Source organism: Thamnophis sirtalis, unplaced genomic scaffold, assembly GCF_051295495.1.
Source record: "Thamnophis sirtalis isolate CommonGarterSnake01/CBP01778 unplaced genomic scaffold, rThaSir2_p1.2 scaffold_8, whole genome shotgun sequence".
NCBI lineage: Eukaryota > Metazoa > Chordata > Lepidosauria > Squamata > Natricidae > Thamnophis > Thamnophis sirtalis.
This window is the reverse complement of record NW_028261388.1, coordinates 49186811-49211377: the sequence shown is the minus strand read 5'-3', so window position 1 is coordinate 49211377 and position 24567 is coordinate 49186811. Positions and strand designations below refer to the sequence as shown.

The window sequence follows — 24567 nt, the reverse complement described above, 5'->3', positions numbered from 1 at the left end:
GAGCTTAGTACAGTTTAATCTGATTTATTTTTTAAAAAAACACTTCATATTGCAATACATTAAGCCAACTGATATGAATTTAAATGCTGGCTTAATCAATAAAATATGTTAATTTTTATCAATTTTATTTAATATTTATTACAATTGTGTAAGCAAACTATGAGGTTCAATTGGCTCTAGTAGCATCCACAAGGCTAACTAACTTGATTGCAACAATATTAGAAATACACTTCATCTGATGGCTATCTGGGCTCAACTTTGGTAAGCTTTATAAATCTTTATGAATATGCATTATGTGTCTTATCTAGAACCCGCTAGGAGAGTAATGAAATTCAGGAATAAGTTTTTAAAATTGTTTTTAATGAAAAAAATACTGTGCGAATAGAACGGCAATATAACAAAGACATTTTAGCTGATTCAAGGAAAACAAGTTTGTGGAGAAAAAGAAGGAAATGAAACATTTAAAATATTTATCTAAGATCAGCCATTTCTTCTAGAAAGTTCACCAAAATATGGATGTAAGACTAAACCATTTTTTCATCACAAACCTAAACAAATTACCAAAAAGCAAATCCCAACCTGAATTTACTTTCAAGTCATGTGTATAGGGTTGAAATTCCAATGGACAATCATATAATAAAATTATTCACTTCATATCTCTGTGTTACTTTTCTGTTGTTTTTTACAAATAATTTCTAGATTCTTGATCCTAGCCTTATATGTTTAGAAGTAAGGCTAATTTAATAGTACTGAATTTATTTTAAAAATGTGTATTCAGAATCATATACATTTCTAAACAAATTCTGGTTAGGACTAAATCCTCAGCCTAGAATTCTGGAAGGATATGATGGCATAGTGTTTCTGTACCTGACATACACATATGTATCATATTACATTTCTGCAGTTTCTGAAACCTCAGAACAATAGATTTTATAAAGTAAAACACAAACATTCTTAAGTTTGTTATTTTACAGCAACATAAGTTTTAACATCACTATGAACAAAACTGGCAAAAATATTTTCTTCAGTGGTATTTTTTGCCTATTCCAATTGTAATGCTACTTTGTGTAAACCACATTGATAATTCAGTTTATGACAAAATCAGAAAGAAAACAGTTCATAGACTGTGGTGACATACCATACTTGTCATTGGTGGAATAGAGTCCTGGCAATTTGGCTGGCAGGGAAAGGCGGGTGAGAATTTTGAGAATTCTTTCTTTAAGTAGCTAATCTTTAGCCCTATTTGACTGTATGGGGAAGAAATATGGAACAAAACTACTGAAAAAAATTGCTTTTATGAATCTTATTAATTTACTTGCATAAAAATGTATAATTCTTTTTATTATACTGTTGAAATAATTGTGTGCCTTTCATGGTCTGAAAAATAGTTTCAGAGTACAAATTGGATGAATGATCCCTATTCCTTCCAGCATTATAATTCTGATTACTTTGTGGTATTGAAGATACTTTTACAAAAAAGAGAAATGGAAACAAATTGATCCAATGTGGTTTGAACATGCATTTTTTTTGGAAACAGGCTGATTCTCACAACACATTGAGCACTGCTTTTAATTAGGGTGTGATCGCAAGCATATGTCGTTTCAAATGTATAGTGACTTTTGTATGTAGCACGAGTGTTAATAGAGATGACTTATTGTATAAAATCACAACTAAAAGAATTTTTGTTAGCTGTAGCTTGACAATGAAAGTGATTTAGGTACTATGCTGCTAACCTTTAAATATTATTCCATATTTGACTACTCTTTTACCTCTCTTGCTAGGTTTTTCTCCCAGTTTTCTTAGTTCAAATTTAGAAGACAGCATTGCTACAGCCTGTCCCATTTTAACATTCTTCCTGCCATACATCTTAGTGTAATGCACCCTCCAACAGAGATGAGTCATACCAGTTTCTAATGCACTTAAACCTTCTTAAAACTGAAAGAAATATCTTTAGAACTGAAACCTGATCCATTTGCATATATAATAGGGACTGATAAGCCTCTAACTATGCTACTTGAAATAAAATATCCAATATCCATATTTAGCTAGTGGCTGGAAAGCATTACATTAAATATAGATGCCTGTATAGTCTGCAAGTTTAAGTGTTCCAACTCTTTAGAAGGAATCTTTGAGACAGAGAAAGAAAGAAAAATCCATTTACCCAGCAGACTCAAGATTTGCATTTTTTTAATTGGCCCAGATATGTTGATTCAGGTTATGATGATCCCTGTCTCTTTTGATACTGTATTCTAAGCTTTTCCAGCTGTTCGACACATTGTGTCTGGGTCAACTTCAGTGTCCGGTTCTCGTCTGTCAGATCTGCATACTCCTTCGTTAATTGTGCAGCATCTCTGTTCTCTTTTTCAGCTTCATCTAATCTAGTGATCAACTCTTTTCTGAAAAGGAAAACAAAAATTAAGTGACTCCTATTTTTCAAGATTATATTAAAGGTGAACACAGATATCTTGACTTGGATCCAAAGATCCATGAATAAAAGAAGAAAAAGGAGAATTGCTTTCTGAAAATATTAGTTAGGGAAAATGTAGGATTTTTTTCCCCCCTGGGAAAACTCAAGTTGGTGTGTTCAATATAGCAATCAACATGCTCATCATGGTAACATATCCATTGTGTATAATTTCACTAACAGCTGTAGGTAAATCTGAATTAAAAGGAAAAAAATAGCTGTCTTGTAATGTATGTATGTATGTATGTATGTATGTATGTATGTATGTATGTACGTACGTACGTACGTACGTACGTACGTATGTACGTATGTACGTACCAGGGATGGGTTTCAACCGGTTCGCGGCAGTCCCTGCGAACCGGTTGGTCGGCGAACCCGGAAGTAAGTAACTTCCGGGAACGGTGAAGGGCCCACCCGCCCGCCCGCGCTTCTTACCTGGTTTTGACGAGTTCTGCGCTTCCACGCATGCGCAGGACGCATACAGCGCCTGCGCGATCCTCCAGGAGCAGCTGGAGCATCGCACAGACGCTAGTATGCATGCATGCACCGCGCACGTGCACGAGGACGCCGCCGGCCCCGTTCCAACCAAACCGGTTGGAACGGGGCGAGAAACCCACCCCTGGTACGTACGTACAGTATGTATGTATCAGAAGTGGTATTCAGCAGGTTCTAACCAGTTTCTGGAGAACCGGTAGCAGAAATTTTGAATAGTTGAGAGAACCAGTAAATACCACCTCTGACTGGTCCTGCCCCATCTATTCTTTGCCTCCTGAGTCCCAGTTGATCAGGAGGAAATGGGGATTTTGCAGTAACCTTCTCCTGGAGTGGAGAGGGAATGGAGATTTTACAGTATCCTTCCTCTGCCACATCCACCAAGCCACACCCACCAAGCCATGTCCCGCCCACAAAGCCACGCCCACAGAACCAGTAGTAAAATATTTCGAATCCCACCACTGGTATGTATGTATGTATGTATGTATGTATGTATGTATGTATGTGTGTGTATATATATATGTGTGTGTATATATATATATATATATATATATATATATATATATATATATATGTATGTATGTATGTATGTATGTATGTATGTATGTATGTATGTATGTATATGTATATATGTATATATGTATATATGTATATATGTATATATGTATATATGTATATATGTATATATGTATATATGTATATATGTATATATGTATAGTATTTATATACATTCTTTGTATAACCTCTTGATTTTTTCCCTTTCCGATATCTTTGCTGCAGTTGTTATTAATGGAAAGCAACTATGAACAGGTCTGAAGGATCTTTTAATCATTAATTCTAGGTTCTATTTTTAATTAACAACAGTGATAGTATGGTAAGTATTGGTAACAAATTACTCATTTGAAACTTAAGCGTGTAACTTAATATATATATGTGTGTGTGTGTGTTATTTGTGCTGATAAATAAATAAAGGGAACAAAGGCAACAGTAAAAATATTGGGTTTCTGTCGTGATGGACTCTTGTGACGAGCCGATTGACAGATGATGGAGGCAGTTAGCTTCCTCCCATAATTGGGGCTTACCAGGGGTTGTAAAAAAAATCTTATATACATACATACATACATACATACATACATACATACACACACACACACACACACATATATACATATACATATACACACTAAAGAATAAAACTAAACATCTAATGCTGAGTTTACCCAAACTCTCATTAAGAGACACAATGACATTAAAAAAAAGAATACTTATAATAACTGTTCTCCTCCCTTGTAACTAAACATCTAATGCTGAGTTTACCCAAATTCTCATTAGGAGACACAATGACATTTTTTTAAAAAACTGTTTTTATAATAGTTATACTTATAATAACTGTTCTCCTCCCTTGTAATTGTATACTTTTAGTCAGGCTCTTTATCAGAAACAAATAAAACAGGAGCTGAATTTTTATTTCCAGTGCCAACCATGAAAAAGAGAGGCAGAAGAGAAGCACTGAAGCCAGGAATTTTGTGCTGTCTCTCCCTTGCTTGCACACTTGCTCCTTGACACAGGAAAACATTAAGTGCTATGACTTCTTTTTTGTGCTGTCCTGCAAATGGGTTCACCTGTCCCATATGCTTGCATGTATGTATGTGAATAAATGGAAGATGCTCTGTGTATTTGGATTTGTGGTACTGTACTTGAGAAAGGAGGGAAGGAAGCATGCTGAACTATCTCCCACCAGGATTGTCTGCCTTCACTGCACAAGAATGTTTATTCCTACTGCTTAGAGAACAAGTTAGAAAGATAGAAAAACAACTTCACAGCTAAAAGGAGATTTCTAGTCATCTGAAGATTGTGGTGGCTCAGTGGCTAAGATGCTGAGCTTGCCAATCAAAAAGGTCGGCAGTTAGGTTGCTCGAATCCCTAGTGCTGCGCAATAGAGTGAGCTTCTGTTACTTGTCCCAGCTTCTGCCAACCTAGCAGCTTGAAAGCACATAACAATGCAAGTAGAAAAATAGGGACCACCTTGGTGGGAAGGCAACAGCATTCTGTGTGCCTTTGGTGTTCAGTTATGCTGGTCACATGATCAGAGAGAATGTCTTTGGACAGTGCTGGCTCTTCAGCTTTGAAACAGAGATTAGCACCACCCCCTAGAGTCGGGAACGACTAACACATGTGAGGGGAACTTTTACCTTTACCTTTAGTCATCTAAAACTATTTTTGAGGTCAACCTGTGTAAACTACCTCCAGAGTACTGCTGGTTCCATCCAACAACCATGATGACTCCTTCTAATACTAGTAGGTTGAGTACACTTTACCACATATGTCTTACTTTTTTCAAATTTACTGCCCTGTGAATGAGTTCTTATAGCACACAAATTCATATGTGTTTATCAAAAAGAAACACATTTTCATTAAGATTTTATTCATGATATCTCCTCTCCTATGGGTGGAAATTGGAAGACTACTACATTGAACATCATATTTTGTTTTAAATGGTTTCTTCTATATCTTTATAACTGAAAACCCTCCAACAGTCCTACATGTCATAGCATCAGGTTGAAGAAAGCTGGTTTGTCTAATTAATTAAAGCCATGAAAACTTGCTTATTTGCAAAAGCAAATCCAAGTTATTGGATGTAACATTTTTATTTATTGTTAATGTTTTGAATGCCAGCATTTCTCCAGGTTTCTAAAGCACTTTCAAAACTATTGCACTTTAAGTAAAATCAGATTAGGTGCTATCTTGGCAGAGAAACATGAAACATTGGAAAAGTACATATCTTATGTTTATTATTTGTTTAATTTCTACAGCCGGCAATCTCAACAAATGACGCTTACTACTTTCAATGCAAGTCACATGTTCCACCTATTCACAGAGATAAATGCACTGAATTTTTATTTCACCTTAGTTAAATCACTAAATCAGTTTATGACTCCATGACAAACTGAGTATTTGTGAGATGTGGGGGGAAACAAACTTACTTTCTTTCTTCAAGCAGTGCAATTTCTTTTTTGACTTCATAGTATTCTTCTGCTATTTGGCAATGCTGTTTGAACACCTGCATAGATTCCTTTGAGTCATGGCAGGGAGGCAGGGGCTTTATGAAGAAAGAAAAAAAGGTATTTAAATTTAAATAGAATTTAAATGGAGATGCCATTTGAACATAAAGGGGAGATGCTTTATTTGATATTGCTCTTGTTCCCCTTCTCCCTGGGAAAAATGATATATGATCTGTTTTTTTTGTTTAAGGAAAAAGTATTCAGAATAGCATTTTGTGCCTCATTTAACAAATATGAAATAAGCAGCAATGCAATAACCAAAACAGAAAAAAGAGAAAAACTGAATAAAATAATTCATTGTTACAATCACACTTGACACTATTGCATAGAATTTTGAATTCAAAAGTAGTACTTAATAATTTAGTACATTGAGTTAGGTGAAGAATTGTGAGTAAAAGTTTACCATGTGGTTTTTTATTAAAAAAAATATGTACTTAATTTAAAAAGTGGGCACTTTTTTTCACTGTATGTTGTTATTTAGAAAGGTCATATTAAGCATATAGATACCAAATATTCTCTGGTGCCATCCTATTTTTTCTTTTATTTATTTTTCACATTTCGAACTGCCCACCTGCCTCAAAGAGTGAGGAAAAATCCATAATTTCTGTTTGCCCTATTGCCAGTATGGGCCTCTTGTTGCTTCTGGAGGGCAGGAATAGATGGCATACATCCAGAGTCATTGAGATTCAGATGGCAACAAGTTTAATACATAATAATAAATTATAGTTTGTTGCATAGTCAGCCAGATGTTCAGGCTGGATTTGGCATTTTTATCCACCTATCAAGTTTTTCCTAAGGCCCTGACCCTGGGATATACAGAAGGAAATTGATGGTGTTAAATAAGATTTTGTCCATGCTGATAGTGTTCAAGTAGTCCTCCAGATGTTTTGGGATTGCATTAAAGGTGCCAATTACTTTTCATACTACATTTGCTTTCTTTTGCCACAGTTTATCTACTTCTATTTGCAGGTCTTTAAATTTCCTCCAGTCTTTGTCTTCTATTCTGCTATTTCAGATACTACTACTGTATGCCCACTATCCAAACTTTTTTGTCTTTCTTATTGACAATTGTTAAGTCTAGGACTTATGTGGCAGGTGCTTGTCCATTCACAGCTGAAACTGGAGCATCATCTATCTGCTGTGACCAGGGGGGCCTTTGCCCAGGTTCGTCTGGTGCACTAATTGCAGCCCTATTTGGATCGGGAGGCACTTCAAATGGTTACTCACGCCCTTGTCACCTCAAGGCTGGATTATTGCAACGTGCTCTACATGGGGCTACCCTTGAAAAGCGTTCAGAGACTGCAGTTAGTCCAGAATGCGGCCGCGCGAGTGATATTGGGTGCACTGAGGTACACCCATGTTACACCTGTCCTCCGCGAGCTGCACTGGCTACCAATTGGTCTCCAGACACAATTCAAGGTGTTGGTTATCACCTCTAAAGCCCTACATGACTTAGGGCCAGAGTACCTTCGAGACCGCCTACTGCCACATACCTCCCAGCGGCCAGTAAGATCCCACAGATTGGGCCTCCATCAGATGCCATCAGCCAGACAGTGTTGGCTGGCGGCCCCCGGAAGAGCCTTCTCTGTGGCTGCTCCGACTCTTTGGAATCAGCTACCTCCAGAGATCCAGACCATACCCACTCTCATGGCCTTCAGGAAAGCGGTAAAAACTTCCTGTTCCGGCAGGCCTGGGGCTGTTGACCTCACTGTTGAGGTCAAGCCCCGATTAGAATGAATGTATGAGGTGTTGCTATTTTAAACCGTTTTCTTTTGTTATGTGTTCGTTATGTGTCTTTTTTTTTTCCTCTTTATTTTTGTAAGCCGCCCGGAGTCCTTCGGGATTGGGCGGCATATAAATGTGGTTAATTAAATTAAATTTGAATTTTAAAGTCCCAGAACAATTTAGCTTCTTCATGATATTCCAATGCACCATTGTCGCTATTTTATCATGCCGTTGTTTGTAGTCAGTTTGTAAACTCTTCTTGCAAGAGCTAACTTTGTGAACTCTTGTTTCTTCAGCTTCTTTGTAGAAGCAGCAATTGCTGTCTTCTCAATTCTGGTTTTGTATGCATTTGTTCTTAAGTCTTGGTCTTGTGCCATCAGAATTAGTTCCTCTGTCTCTTTCTTCAATTTGTGGCAATGTAGTTACAGGCAGTCTTCAATTAACAACCATTTGTGTAGTGACTGTTTGGAGTTAACGACACTGAAAAAATGACCTATTGTTTTTCACACTTATGACCATTGTAGGTTCCCATACTCATGTGATCAAAATTTGGATACTTGGCAACTGGCATGTATTTATGACAGTTGCAGTGTCCCAGTGTCATTCAATTACCATCTGCAACCTTCTGGCAAGCAAAGTCAATGGGGAAGCCAAATTCACATAACAACACGTGTTACCAATTTAACAACTGCAGTAATTCACTTAGCAACTGTGGTAAGAACAGTCATAAAATGGGACAAAACTCACTTAACTCTGGTCTTGCTTAGCAACAGAAATGTTGGGGTCAATTGTGGTCATAAGTAGCTGTATGGTGGTCCAACAAGGGTAATAAAACAAAATAACAATGAGAGGACTGTATTAGACTCAAGAAAGAGAACGCACGAAGTGAGGGATTCCTCTGTACAAAGATGAAAAGTACAGAAAGAAGGGAGCAGCATCTCAAAGGATAAAGGAGGCAATATTTGACTAAAGCACCAAGACTAAGGCCTTGAGGCATAGATGGAATTTCTACTACAAACAACTGTCAGATGAAAGCAACCTGAGCCCAGGGCAAAACTGAAACCCGAGGGAAAAAATCTCATACAAGACTCTCTTCTAGATCTCACAAAGGTAAAAAGAGGGATTGCATTAAGATAGGCATTAAATGCATTCTGAAAAAGCTTGATGAACAATTCCAAGCACATTCAGACTTGCAAGATTCTGAATGACTTGAGGTATAATAAATTGATTGGATGAGGGGTATCTAATCTAATACAGCAATATTGTTGCATACCACAGCAATTTAATATTTTTGACAAGCACCTATTTTACCACTTTAATAAGTCATTGGCCATCTTCTACATTCTAAAGTGTGATACCATAATGCCTGCTATCTTTCAGTTTTTTTATCATCCCATTTCTTTTTTGTTGTCTTTTGTCATGAAAAAGCTCAAGCCAATTTAAAAATTATTTCTGCCTCTTATTTTGTCCACACAATAGTCCTATGAGATTGTTGGCATTAAGATACACGATTGGCTCCAAGTTACTCAGAAAACTCTTTTTGAGTAGGAGCTTGAGATTGCAATCTGAATCCAACTCTTGTCCCTATGCTACACACCTCTGAGTGCTCAGTCTATCTTCGAACAGAATTTCTAGTCTTGTACTAATTTAAATTACATTTAATCAATAATAAATAAATATCAGCTAGAGGCAAATAGTGTAATTATTGCTACTAAAAATGAACCTTTAATCTTCTGAATATGTCAGACAGAAATGCTATACATCTTGCTAGAGTGTCAGAAAGGCAGCAGCTCTTCTCATCACAACTGTGTCCTGTGTATATCAACAGTGTCTTGGAAGGGTTCATTGATTTAAATGAATAACATATTTTACATTCCAATAACAGAATATTTGGGGATGTGATAGAATGATAACATTCATTGCAGTATCTTGAAGCCATCATTCTGAGGATCCGTTGTAGGATTATTATTATTATTATTATACAATTGTATCACAGCGGCCAGTTGTTTCGCCGGATTTGGCATTCGTTACTAGTCGGGCCCCACCCAGGGGCCTAGGACGTTGTAACGTATTTTCGTAATATGCGTGCAGATCCAAGCAGTGCGGCTTTTTGCATTTGACTGATGGTGATTTTGTCAATTTTTAACTGTTTTAAATGTAATTCCAGTGCTTTTGGAATAGCACCCAGTGTGCCAATTACCACTGGAATTATCACTGCTGGTTTGTGCCATAGTCGTTGAATTTCGATTTTTAAGTCCTGGTATCTTGCGATTTTTTCATGTTCCTTCTCGGCGACCCTGCTATCACCTGGTATTGCGATGTCTATGATTGTGACCTTATTTTTCTCAACCAGTGTTTATTATTATTATTATTATTATTATTATTATTATTATTATTATTATTATTATTATTATTATTAAAAACAATGCCATAAGTTTTTAAATATTTTGTACAAACAATACCTACATGCAGACAATTGCTGACTATTGTGGGTTTTTCTTTTATGTAGTCATACCCTAGATAAAGGTATTTGGAAGATATTCACAATGCTGAAATAAATTTTAGTTTTCATACCTACTGGATAGGAGCCACAATAATATTCTGTTGGAAGAGGGCAGTTTTAGTAGGAAGTTCCATAGTAAGCATTAAAATTCATGCTACACAATCACAAGCGTGCACAGTCCAAGAGTGTTTCAGCTTTACTGAAGAACCTTAATGTAATGTAATTGGTGTGGAATAGAAGATGTTAACATAAGAATGCATTGTCTAATTTTTCTTCTGTTATCTCTTCTGTGTCTTGTTTTGTGATAGGCTTAAATCATGACCTGGGGCAAGAGAAGGTCACCATCATGCAGCCTGAGATAAAGCTAGGCTACTTGGCAAAAAAGTGCTCTGAGTTTTATAAAGCAAAAACAATTATATGATTTCTAATTTATAAAATATATTATATGATTTAGGATATTATGATGAGACTGCTTTCCTCCATAGTGTCTTGCTGGTATTTGCAGATATCCAAATAGTTCTTCCAAATTCTGAAGGTTATACTTTGCTGCTAGGAAGTTATGAATAGATGATAGTTTAGATTCTCATATTAGATTCTCATGGTAGTTATGGGAGAAAGGAGAAATGCAGATACACAGTTGTCTAAAAGGAAGAAGTTTTAAAACCCAGATAATGAGACATTAAGATTAAAAAAGAACATTCTGGGGAAAAAAGCAGGAGCTTTCTTATGGACATGATTGTAGGCAACTAAGGGTTTGATAGTGGTTAAAACTGACTTGGTTCTGATGGATGTGGAATATTATATCTTAATCTAAGAAAAAATATCTAGTGATCCTAAAGTAGATGGATCATGTTTTTTGTACTGCTGAAGGCTTATCTGTTCTTGAGTGGAGTGATGTTCATGAAATATTTGAAGGGGAGACCCAGAGGAAGATTCATGGAGAAAAGTACCATGGGACCTAACATGCCAATTCAGACAGTAAGCCTGTTATGGATGTGCCACAAAACAGACCAAAGAAAGATCAAAGATTTATTTATAGGAGAGTCATCACTAGATCAGGTCAGATGCCTGGAGACAAATGAAAGTTTGCCTATTAGTTCAGTAAGTTATTTTCTTAAATCTACATATGAATAATTTTACAATTTAATACCACAAAGGAGTATCAGGCAGGAGAGGGATTTGTTTGCAAAAGAATGCAAAACAGTCAAGCCAGAAAAGTGAAATGATTTGACTGTTTTCATTGAAGTGTAGCTGAACTTGCTTCTTGGAATCTTTTCTGTGAATAAAAAAGGGGGAAACTGCTCTGGGAACCTGAAGTTTTTAATCAGAAGCCTCAAAGATTTGTATATAGCCATAGCAGGCATCATTTCATAAATTCATTTAGATGACATATTTTTGTTTCATTTGGCTGACCATCTATACTTAGACTCAAATTGATGGATGGGTTATTTTTACCTATAACTATGTATGTAAAACACATTTCTATGATGTTTAAATTAACTTCTTGCCATACTACGTTTTGAGTCAAGTGTAAAGACTTGCTTAATTTCATCTATGGTCCTGTTAATCAGCATCAGCGTTCCTCTGTTATAAGAAAAAAACTATTTCTATCTCCGCAGCCTTGTTTTAGATCCCTCTATTTTTGGAGAAAAATGCTTAGAGTCCTTATGTGGGGAGTGGCACAGAATATTTATACTCATATTGACCCTTTTAAAATGGTGCAATATTATTCTCTAACCTTTAGCATGTCATTTTAGTAAGTTTCAATAAAAGAACAGCTAACAATTTTGACTAATAATTGGCCTCTAACAACAAACACAGATGACATCTGATATCTGCTTATAATTCCCTTTGATCCAAGTTCAGTCTTTGAATTGAAACATCGTTATTGTTTCCATAACATTTATCAGAATATGAAAGTATCTTACTAAAGTCGCTGCTTTTTACAATAACTCTAGGGAGCTGATAAATGTTCTTCTAACCATTTAATGGGTTTAATGGTTTATATGAAATGTCTCATTGTGAAGTTTTGCCTGGGAAATTGTACTGAGACTGCTTTGCCTTGGTGAATGATGTCCTATAATTTAAAATTATCAGATCATAAGAGTAGGATCCTGTTATTGTCAGTACTTCTCAGTAACTTCAAGTAGCATCAAACATGGTATCCTTTTTTGGCTGTTCTAGATGCTTTGGTGTTGGAGGCACAATTTTGAGGTAGAATTGGATGTTCCTGTTGGCACATGCATAGACTAGTGAATGAACTATGGTGGCGAAGAGTTTTATTTTATCTTCTATACTGTTTAGCCTTGGTTCCAGTTGCCCAATGGGCATGATTTAAAGGGGTGGAATTGACTTTTTTTTTAAAAAATGTTGTCAGCTAAATTTAATGGCAGGATAAATTAATAAATGGCATAAGGCTCAATAACCTTTGAGACTGACTTTCACACTGTGAATCTTCCTGGTTAGTTTACATCAGCAGGAAAGACTTTTTGAAGATGGTCCTACTTCCAATTTGAGTACACAGAAAAGAATTTTTCATCAGGAATGAAATGAATACTTACTAAAGAGATACATGTGTCAAAAGCACCGTTTCTGTAAAGTGTTAATAATTATATTTTCATGTTTTACTTTAATTTTGCATTTGGCATCAATTTCATTGGAATATTTTATAGTTCGCATTTTTTATTTTATTTTTGTAACCAATTTAAATAAATAGAATTCCCCCCCCCCAAAAAAAAATCAGCATTGTTTCTTCAGTCTACAGATTTTCCAACCCCAGAAAATGGAAAGAAATAATTACTCTTCTTCCTATTTTTATTTTTTTACAACACATTCTATTTAGTGATTTTTATCTAACTATCCTGAAGTATTTTTTCACCACTGTTGATGTAATTTTGGGTACTTTGGTTGACCCATCACAAGACCCTCACCTGATGTCACCCACACCTGACCTAACCCATCACAAGACTCATCCTCTACCTGACATGACCCTCCCATTCAGGGGTGGGTTGCTCCCGGTGTGCACCGATACACCAGAAGGGGTTCATCAAATTTACTGTACCTTTTAGAACCTGTTTGTCTGATGGGACAGTACCGGAATGCTCCCTCCCACCTGCCCTCCTTGCTCATTCCCCTCGCCTGTCCAGTTGCCGCTCACTCGCTTGCCCCGCCTGTTCTGTCGCCGCTTGCTCGCTCTCCCCACCCGTCCACACCAAGCTTGCCCTGCCCGCCGCTCACTGATTGGCTGGCTCATCAATCACCCCACCTCTAAGAGCCCTATTTAAACCGCGGCACGGGCGGCCCACTTACCTTTTTTCCTGTTTGGCTTTTGCGTGTCGCTCGCTAGCTGATCGGATCCTCGCTTGCCTTCCCTGCTACTATTGCTGCCTCCCTCAGGTAAGTAAGCTGCAACTAAGCGCGGGGCAGGGAGGGTGGCGGCAAGCCAGTTGAAGTGGCCTGCCACGGCCCTGCACTATAACCGAGTCCAGTGATCTTTTGCTATCTTGCAAGGATCCTGGGCTTACTTATAGCACAGGGCCGCATGGCTGCAGTAAGCAGTAAGTATGTATTTGAAGCCTTCTTGATTTTAATTGTCAATTTATTCATTCCTGCACATTCTAATGTTTATTCATTTTCATATCTTTCTTTTTCCACTGTTGTGCAAACACAATTCCAGCAGCTGTTAACATATGTAAAATTAAATATGTACTGTATTCCCTTTTAAATACCCAACAAAATATTACTGGTTTTAAATCCATATCTTGCTTTACCATTGCTTCTAACCATGATACCACTAACTCTTGAATAGCTACTTGGTATGTCTTAAGTACTGAACCTAATTCATATATTCCTGTTTTTTGAACTGAGCAATAAATTTCAGAGAAAGAAATCTGTATTGCTCTGTAAATCTATCTATGGCATTCATTCTTGATCTAACCTCTTAGATGAAAAACTATATCTTTCCTGTTTTGGGGGGAACATCCTTCCTGAAAAGATTGTACATTGTTGGGTGAAAACAGAGGTCTCTTCTGTTACCTGTATTGTAGTCCTCAGCTTATAACCACAATCGAGTCAAATGTTGTTTTATTTCTTTTGCAGTTAGTATCATTTAATAGGATTTAAAGGCAACAGAGTATGACCACTAGGATAGTCATCTTTCCTATGTAAGTAGTTGTTTTATTGCTTTGTGTTCTGGTTTCATCCTTAATGTGGTAGTGCATGCAATTAATGTCTTCCTTTCTGTGTCTCTTTGTGCAGGCCAGTCATTGGAGCAAGGTGGTCAGTTGGTGATGTTGAAGACACACAAAAGGACAGTCATCTTCCTTTTCTATTATTTTGTGTGCTTGTTTCATGCTAATGTAGTGCATGGAATTGAAGAGTTCATTTGTGTGTTTCTTCTTTGTGCAAGCCATTCATTGGAGCAAGGTAGTCAGTGATATTGAAGACTGGCAAGGACAGTCATCTTCCTGCTGTAAGTAGCTCTTTTATTGTTTTGTGTGCTGGTTTCATCCTAATATAGTGCATGCAAATTGAAGAGTTCATTTCTTCTTTGTGCAGCCATTCACTGGAACAAGTGTGGTCAGTGATGTAGAAGACCGGCAAGGCAGTTATCTTCCCTCTTTAAGTAGCAGTTTTATTGTTTTGTGTGCTTGTTTCATCCTAATGCAGTGCATGCAAATTGAAGAGTTCCTTTCTGTGTCTCTTCTTTGTGCAGGCCATTCACTGGAGAAAGTGTAGTTAGTGTTGTAGAAGACCGGCAAGGACAGTCATCTTACTTCTGTAAGTAGCTCTTTTATTGTTTTGTGTACTTATTTTAAGCTTATTTAAGTAGTAAGTACACACAATAATTTCCTTTTTTATATCTTCTTTTTGTAGATCATTCATTGGGGCAAAGAATTCAGTGGCACTGTCTTGGCCACTCCCACCTGGTCACATGACTGTCAAGCCACTCCCTCTCAGTCACATGGCTGGCAAGCCACTCCCACCCGGTCACATGGCTGGCAAGCCACTCCCACCCGGTCACATGGCTGGCAAGCCACTCCCACCCAGTCACGTGGCTGGCAAGCCACTCCCACAAAACAGGCCACACCTACAGAAGAGGTTCTACAAATTTTTGAAACCCATCACTACTCCCATTACAAGACTTACTGATTACATTAAGCCTTTATAAGCAGAAAAACACCAACACTGGGATTCTTTAAATTCCACTGAAGATGTTACCTAGCCTGGTAAAAAATGCTTGGAACCTCCAGCCTCACTTTGTTTGTATAGAGTGAATGAAAGAGGATCAAATTACAAAACTGTATGAAAGAATAGGGATCAGGAAAGTTATGATAGACTGACAGTATCTTTAAAAAGAGAAACACACAGGCACACACATACAACAGTGTGTAGCAGTGTGATGGATGGATTAGATAGAAAAAAAGGATGATTTGCATGCATCGAAAGATAGGAATATGGTATCATTTTCCCTGAGTCTTCACGCCGCCCGGTTTTGGTTGACGATCAGGCTCAGGATCCCAGACAGCATCCCTGAGTTTGGGGGAGCTGGCTGAGGTTTTAAAAGAGATTTGGGTTAATGTCAGGGTTCCAAGTAACACCCCCCCAATGAAAGAAGACTGTGAGACTTGAGTTTTCTCAAAGTTCCATTTTCTTAGAGATGTCATATTGGCACATCTGGGAAAACCCAAATCTGAAAGCTTCCAGGTTTTCTCCACCCAATTGAAAGTTCAAGTCCCTGCCCAGCACCCACATGTCCATCACAGGGGTCCAATCAGATCCCATCCCAACTGGAGATGCCTCCCAGTCATTCCACTGCAGGTGTAGGGCAAGCTGTCCTTGACTCTCTGAGAAATGAATGTTATTTAGACTATATATCTCCCATACACCATATAATCTCCCCTCCCATTTTCCCACAGACTAAATGTGGCAGGCCTGAAGGCTGAAAGCAAAAAATAGCTTCAAGGCCTGACATATGGTATATGATGTTAGTAAAATTACATTTTGTTAGACATAAAAAAATAACTTTATAGGCCATTTGTAGGGCACAGATGTCTATTGAAACAAAGTTGATCAAATTTGAATTTACACAAGGTACATACATTTCTATAAAATGTATGAACATTGTTCATCGTTCTTTGAAAATAATGGGCTTTGTTCTTTATTTGGGAGGGAAAGTGTGAAATCAAATTCAGAATACTGAATTTGCATCTTACCAAATTGGGTTATGGTACAGGAAATCAAGGTCCTACTGCACTGTCTTTTCTTTTCTTCATATCATTCCTTTCATTTATTTTGTTTATTTTCTTACTCTTCTTCCCTACTTTGCATAACACTGCTTACCATGAAAAGATGTTATAAGTCATCACCAAGATGATATTCATAGTATATTTGAATGAGGATTAATATGACAACATATAAAACAAAAGTGTTCAGTTCTCAGAATTGTGAGTTGAAGCAAAGCAACATCTATGGTATCAACTGCAATAATCTTAAAAATATTAAGAAATGTAAATCTTCCAAATAGTTATTAGTTATTTACAAGCAAATTAGAGTCTAGTATTCCAAAACAAATGATCAATTTTCATTTCAAAATATTTATTTAAATTGTACATTAATTATAAATCCTATAAATCAATATTCTATTTTAAAATTTGAACTTTTTTCACTCATGCTTATTTTTTGTCTCAAAATGTAATTCTTTAAGTCTCAACTGCTTAAGACATGAAATCAAGCCAATATTTCTACATGTGCATGGTATTATGTCCACTATTGATATCCATTCACATCTATAATATCTATATCAGGAAACAGTGTTCCAGAAAAGATAGTCAAAATGGAGTTTGAAAGCCAGTAATTTGGATTATTCTATTGCTGCAATCCAAGAAATAGAAAGTGAAACTAACAGAAAAATTCAGAGAAATTTTTGTAAAATGCAGGATTATCTGGATGAATTTTATAAATAGTGAATTCATTACTGAAGAGTTGGTTACTATGGTGCTTAAGAAGATTTAATTATTCTGAGAAAAATCTCTCTGGATGCAAAGGATTATAATAGAAGTCCATGGGTAAATGCCATCTTTTGGAGATGATGATTGCAAACATAGCTGTAACCTAACTATAGAAATTCTGTTAGCATATTGCTTGTCTAAAGATCTGCCTCAAAGCTTTTTAAATTAGTATTATTTAGGGAAAGAATTGGCTTGAATTATCCCAAGGACTATTCTAAATATCTATTGGGTAAGGTCACTTGGATCTGCTCAGAGATAGATTTTGGCTGGGCAGCCTAGAGAATGAAGCTGCTGGGTGAGATCATCTATCAGCAGGGGGGGAGATATCACAAGCATGCTGTTAATACTCAGGTGTACATCTCTGTACTGGATTGTACAAATGATTCAGTAAAAGTGCTTACCAGTGCTAGAAGTGATGAGAGCATAGATAGGGATGAACATTTCAACCCAAGCAGAACTGACTGTCTCCAGGTCTCAGAGTGCCATGTCCTGGAGCTGTTTTATCAATAACTCCCGATAGAGTAGCATTCCCCAGAGTTGTCGCACAATCTGGGAGTCCTCATGGATTTTCAAGTCCTGCCCGAGGAGCAGGTGATGTAATCGTTAGGAGGGTCTTTGTGCAAATCCATCTTGTGTGACAGTTGTGCCCAGTGATGGGATTCAAATAACTTAACAACCAGTCTTCTGCCCTAATGATCAGCTGGGTAGGCATGGCTGGGTGGCGTGACACGGGACGCGTGTGGTGTTAAGGCAGGACTTTCCTGAGACCCTCCCTCACTCTCATTATGTATGTTATCCTCCAGTTAAAAATGTAATACAGCCTGCCAATTACATTTATAACCTGGGGATTCGTTTGATTGAATCACGTTAAATGAACATGATCACTCCCAGCTTTCTCCAATGCATTTGTTAATTTAATATGCAGGTCATCAAATGCACATGAGGTATCTCAGGCTGGGGAACAGCATGTGGGGCCTAATGCTGAAGCAGGCCATCCAAGGCCTCTCCCAATCCACTGAAATACTTCATGCTCCCTTGGGGTCCCCACAATTGTCTCCCCACCATCCTGCCTCATCAGATCTTCACAGGCTGGGTCTGCTTTGCTAGCATACCAGATTCCACTTACTACTCCCCATCCCATTTCCCATGGATTACTTACTTTTTGAAGATCTCCAGATGTCCAGAAGAAGCTGACCCAATGGCAGAGAAGCCAAGGTGTTTTATTCAGATGATAGCAAAGCTGTAGGAACGTGAAAACTAAGGAAAACATTTTCACCAGCTTCTGAGTAAAAGACTTTCACTTGGGGCCATGTGGCCAGCAGGCCTCCTGCTTCAGGACAGATTCAGGGATTGTGATAGCAACAGCAGACAATCAACGAGGAGCTTGATTCCTTTGTCTTGGGCTGAACTGCAAGCCCCTTGTTGATTGGCTGCCGTGGTCCAATCTCTGAAGCTGCTCATTCAAAGTGGGCCCAAACTAAGCCTGCAGGCCCTCATGGCAGAGAAGCTGGTTTTTTATTCAGATGGAGAAAGCTGTTTTCCTTACATCTCGCCTTCTTACAGCTTCACCTGCTTCTCAGTAAAAGACTTTGGCTTCTCTGCCACGTGGCTCAGCCACTTCAGCAGCTCTTCGAAAAATAAGTACATTAAGCCATGGGGAATGGGGTTGGGGATGAATAAGTGGATGCGGCCCATGGAGTCTCCATTTTGGCCTGCAACAGGCCGGAGCAGGCCTCCGGAGGCCTGAACAGGGCCTCAGAGGGTTGCATCGGGCCTACGGAGGCTCCATTTCAGCCAGCAATAGCCCGGCAGAAGGGTGCAGGAGCTGTCCAGGCTAAAAACAGTTGCTCCCGTGGCACGAAACAGTTCTAGCAAGCTCAGGTGGCCAGGAGGCAAGATGAGCCTCCCGATAAGAAGAGCCTGGGGGGGGAGATGCGAAGCTTCAGCTGGTTCAGCAAACTAAGCAAACAGTTAACAACCGGTTCTAGTAAACTGGTGCGAACCGACTGAATCCCACCACTGGTTGTGCCCATTCTTGTATTCAGAGGCTTTGCTCAGGGTCACTCATACAGTATTTTACTTAGATTACTGTAATGGTCTCTACATGGGTCTGCCCTTGGAAATCCTTTGGAAACTTCAACTGATTAAGAATGTGAGGGCTTTAAGGATGGGTTATTAGCACAGCTCAATATATATGAATTTTGGGCTGTAATTTATTTGTAAGTTCCCCCAGCTTTTGTATTTATTATATTTGTTTTTAATTATACATTTTGTATACTTTTACATTGGTTTTGTATTGTTAGCCATCCAGAGTTATTTGCTTAAGTTGGGCAGTTATATAAATTTTCTAAATAACTTGAAAAGAAAGAGAAATTGACACTTTGATTCACACACACACACACACACCAATTTTGCTTTTGATAGTCTTGTTTGGACACAATTATGGAACTCACTCATGAAGCTACTAGCTTCATAGAAGGTTTAGGCTAAAATATTACCATAGCTTAATGATATGCAGTTAAAGAATATACATTAAGAGAACTTGTGCATGATCAGCAATGAGTGCAGCTATGAACTAGGTGCTGAAGATCAATTCCTGGCTCTTTATTTCTTTTTCTTTCTTCTTTTTAAAAAGCACTACAGATGAGGGATTCTCAAACCCTGAATAGGGATAGCTTGGCCCTGCTGATTCATGGTAATAACCTAACTGCTTTAATACAGTCCATGTGATGTCACCCTTGAGATTGCTCCAGAAGCTAGAGCTAGTTCCTTACATGTATTAAAATATCTTCACTGGCTGCTAATTTACTACTGAACCAGACTCGAATGAATGGCAATTTAAATACATCAGCCACCAAGATACCTACAATTTCTGGAGGGATGCATGCTTTTAATATTATAGATTACTGATTGCCAATTGTCTAAAACATAGGAATAGGCCACATCTGTGATGGTTCTGTTCAATGAAAAACAATAAAGGCTGTGAGGGAGACACTAGCCAATTCAACTAGACTAAAGCTACAGATCACTGCCATATTGTCAAGCCCATGATTGGACCAGTTGTAATTCATGATTGTGGAGTTGGGGTCAATATTTTGTGGAATAGATCTGGATACTTGAAAAAGCATCTTGAAAAAGTGAAGTAATTGAAAAAGAGCACAAGATGTTACCAGCAAGCACTCCCAACAACGATGCATAATAATAGAGAAATGATGACTTCCTGAAGAGTCAGAAGCAAATAGGCCCAATTCCCAATGTTCAGGGATAACTGCTTCATATAGTATTTCATTAATTTGATTAATTTTCAGTTCAAATGATCTTTTCCCCAGTGTTTACACTAAATGCATACTTCTGATTTGAACACTATGTTCAGCTTGTCTTACATGTTTAGGCTTTCATGAATGTTTCTATTGTTATCCACCCTGTAAATCCTGTTTCCAAAACTAGAAAACTTTTTTATTCCTGACTTAAGCAGCTCTTATCTCCCCCCCTTTCTATAAAGAGAAAGGCAGCCCATCTGTCTAACAAATCTGTCATTTCCCTCTTTCCATGCTTCTCATTCCCGTAATGTCATTTTTAGTCAACCAGTTGTATGGATTCAGTTTTTAGAATTTTAATAGCTCAAGTTGTCTCCACCAATGTTACATCTCATATCTTTAGAGTTATCCATTTGGTATAGTTTGCCCTCTCTTATGGTCAGAACTTTAATTGAGTTAGAAGATGTATACTCTTGGATCAGATTCCCATCTGTGACAAAACCATCTAAAAAACAAAACCCCCAAGAAGTAATTCCTAAAGCGTTAAACAAAAATTACTTCTAAGCATATAACTTTTTAGCTTTAGCCTTCTAATTTAATTGGTTTTTCATATGAATACATACTGCTCTATTTTCAGAATAACAGTTATCAGATGATTCTGAAGTTAACCTGTGTAAACCAGTGAATAATTCAGTGTCCTTTGTCAAAATTGGACTATAGTTACCTTAGCAGTACCTTTGTCCCTACTTATTCTTTTGTCTTCATTGCAAAACTGTCACATAGCAAAACATGAAAAAATTATACAAGAATGTGATCTTGTTTGTCTCTGAATTAACAGCAAAATAATTATATTCTAGATCTCAAATATGATTATGTACACTGTTCTTTGGCGGAACTGTCTTCAGTGTGATACAAAAAAAATGCCACACATGAAGTAGGCCAAGAATTTTTTAATATTTATTAAGAAATCTGTTTCTAGAAGTTTATACCACATTTGACCATATACGAAATAGACAGTTATAGTGCGGGTGGGTGGGTCGACCAGACATGTAGAGTAATTTAGAACATCCTTTTATTCTAATCCAAGATAAACACATTAGAGAACACTGAATTGTGTAATGAGTTTGAAATAGTAGTCCCTACATAAACTATACATCAGACTGATTTGTATATATAATGTTCCTGCATATTATGCACACCTAGAGAAGGCCAGATACTGCAGTCATCACAACAGCCTTCTTCAAATAATGCTGGTTGGGATTAAGAGCTGAAATCCATTGCATTTGGAGGATAGCAGTTTAAGAATGTAAAAAACAGTTACAATCAAAATAGTTAACTAAGAGGAGAAGAACAAAAGAATGATTCTCTGATTAATTATGCTACCTATTTAGCACCTGAAGAAAAGCAATACTAAACAAAGTGTAATAAGAACAAGCATTAAGAAGGGGAAAAAATCAAATGAATGCAAAACGTATCACCAGAAAGGAGGTGATACTACTGTACTTAAAGACACAGTTGTTGGAAAATGGGAAAATTGATCATAGAATTAAACAAAACTCATACCAGTATTAATGAAAGCCCTATGATAAATGCTTCTTAAACGCCACTTAATACATGCCAAAAGACAGAACAAGCAAAGATTGTTAGAACAGTTTAGAAGCAATCTCATATATTCTTAATTATCATTCTTCCAAATTATTGTGAATGAAGGGCATTGATATGATTATTTTGTAAATATTAACAGAACTTTACATCAAACCCTCCTTTTGCCTTTTCTCTCTTGACACTTCTCCTTATATGAATGAGAAGAAATGTCTAAATCAGTTTTGACATGTCATGATTATCAAAACAACTATTTTTGTTTTGGTTTTAGGTTAATTCTAGCAGTCTTTATCTAACTTTGGGTTGGCAAAATAGACGTCTTTAGCCATTGTGACATATAAAATGGGATAAAATTCCAAATGTGGAATTGAAGCATTTGAGTATATGTCACTTCATCTATACCAGCAGTCCCCAACCTTTGCAGCTTGGCAGCCTGGCTCAGGTGGGAAGGGGAACTGGGCTACATGAATGGAGGGCCGATGCACAAATACATGCACACAGCTCAACTTGTATGAGTAGGCATGCATGCTGCTCTTGCGTCCCAGTTGCAAATAGGCCATGGCCCAGTAGTGAGCCACAGCCCAGAGGATAGGGACCACTGATCTATACTAAACAAAGTTCCTGGTCCTCTTGGAGCTTATAAAATGTATTAATGTGTCAAATCTCAAACTAAAATGTAAACATGATAATGATTGCTTAGAGTACACAAACCCATTTGCCACAAATTATGTTTATATTGTTGGTCAGTATGTCTTGAACATTTTGAGTTGTAACTGCAGTTAAAAACCTGTTTCTTTACTGTACATTTCTTCAAAATCTTTGTCTTTCTTTTTCTCATCTGCCAACACCCAAATAACATGCACAACCCAAATCGACCTCTTTTTTTATATCTCAATGATGTCACATAATTCTCTAATCAAATGGTGCTACACAACTGGAACTAAGAGATTCTAATATCCCTTCCTATATGTCCCCCCTTTCTTCTTGGACTAAATTGTGTATTGCCATTTTTTCTCTTTTTAACCCTGTGGCACCAGAAGCTTTTAGAATTTATTTATTTACTTATCTCTGGAAGAACTCATAATTGTTCTAAGTAAAGTTTATTTATCCTTTGCCCTAGAGCAGGGGTATCAAACTTGCAGCCTGTGGGCCAGATGCATCATGTGCTGGCCATGCCCACCACTGTTTTAGCAAAGGAAAAAAAGTTGTGATATGTCATGTGACGACAATGTGACACCACACGTTTGACACCCCTGCCGTAGAAGAATACAAGGTATTGTCTCTTAAATTATCTTCCTTATTTTTTACCTATTATAAATCCTATTAAGTTATCTTTCAGAACAATTATTTAGACATTCTCCATAATGACTATTCTGTACCAAACACTATCTGAGAATATCTTGATATGTTAATTGCATGTACATATGGATTCCCATTAACAATAGTATATTATTGATAATTTTCAGAAATATGTTCCATATTATAGCTTTGAATATTAAAAACAAAACAAAACAAACAGAGGCACCTGAAGCTGCTGTTCTAGATCTGGAAAAGCCAAAGGAAAGGCATTCTCTGTGGGTGAATCATCTGAAATAAAAACATAAAGATTATGAACTCATCATATAAAGATTAGAGTTTGCTTTTCTTTGTATCCTTATATGTACAGAAATAACATTTTGATTGACATTTTATCACATTTTATAGACTGTCTCCATATCTATACAAAATATATGTATTTTTTAAAATAAAGATATGTACATGTGTCTATCCAATATAATTGATCACTGAAAGTATCATTCTTGGATTTTTTTTACAGCCAGTTATATCCTGAATCTTATATTGGATTCCTCTGTGATATGTGTTGGAAGAATGGTTAGGTACTTCTCCCTTCTCTCTTGTAATGGATATTGCTTATTAATCAAGCTTTCTGTTCCAATTACACAATTGCCAAGCCACTAAAGATGGGCAGAAGAGTGACATGAACCAAGTTCCCCTGTGATGTTACACCTTAGTGGAAAGAGGTTGCCTTTACTGCTTCTTTGTAACAATCATTCCATATTTGAGGATTCACCAAATCTGTCTCCAGTCACAGGAAACCATTTTTGTAACCCCCTTGGTACTAATGTATTTTACAATACAACTCTTAACATTTCTTTACTCCCCAAATGCTAAACACTATAGACTATAGACTATAATGCCAAACATTGCTGCCAGAGGATCAGAAGCCAAGTAGCAGTCTCTAATCCTAAGTATGGTTGGAAATGGAAGCAATGATCAGAGACCAAGAAGTATCAGTAACACAAGATCAAAGGCTTGGAAAATAGGGAGTGGACGAAGGAACAGAGATATAGTGCTTCTGCAATTACCTTAGGTCAGCTTAGTACATAACTAACTCTTAAAGAATAATGTAGCCATAGCCATTCTGAATACGTCTTGGGGTTTAACTTGTTTA

General features: G+C 37.3%; 1 protein-coding gene across 2 annotated transcripts in view; it reads right to left on the bottom strand.

The window, feature by feature from the left end:
- Positions 1 to 339: 339 nt before the first annotated feature.
- The window catches only part of MAP3K7CL (MAP3K7 C-terminal like), a 50054-nt gene continuing 25826 nt past the window's right edge, over positions 340 to 24567 (bottom strand). For both annotated transcript variants that reach the window (XM_087721570.1, XM_087721571.1), the window contains 3 exons: positions 23641 to 23702; positions 5941 to 6056; positions 340 to 2396 (listed from right to left, as the gene is read on the bottom strand). In XM_087721570.1, the coding sequence (XP_087577696.1) occupies positions 2216 to 2396; positions 5941 to 6056; positions 23641 to 23702 (359 nt within the window). In that variant the 3' untranslated portion in view covers positions 340 to 2215. The remainder of the gene's footprint in view (positions 2397 to 5940; positions 6057 to 23640; positions 23703 to 24567) is intronic.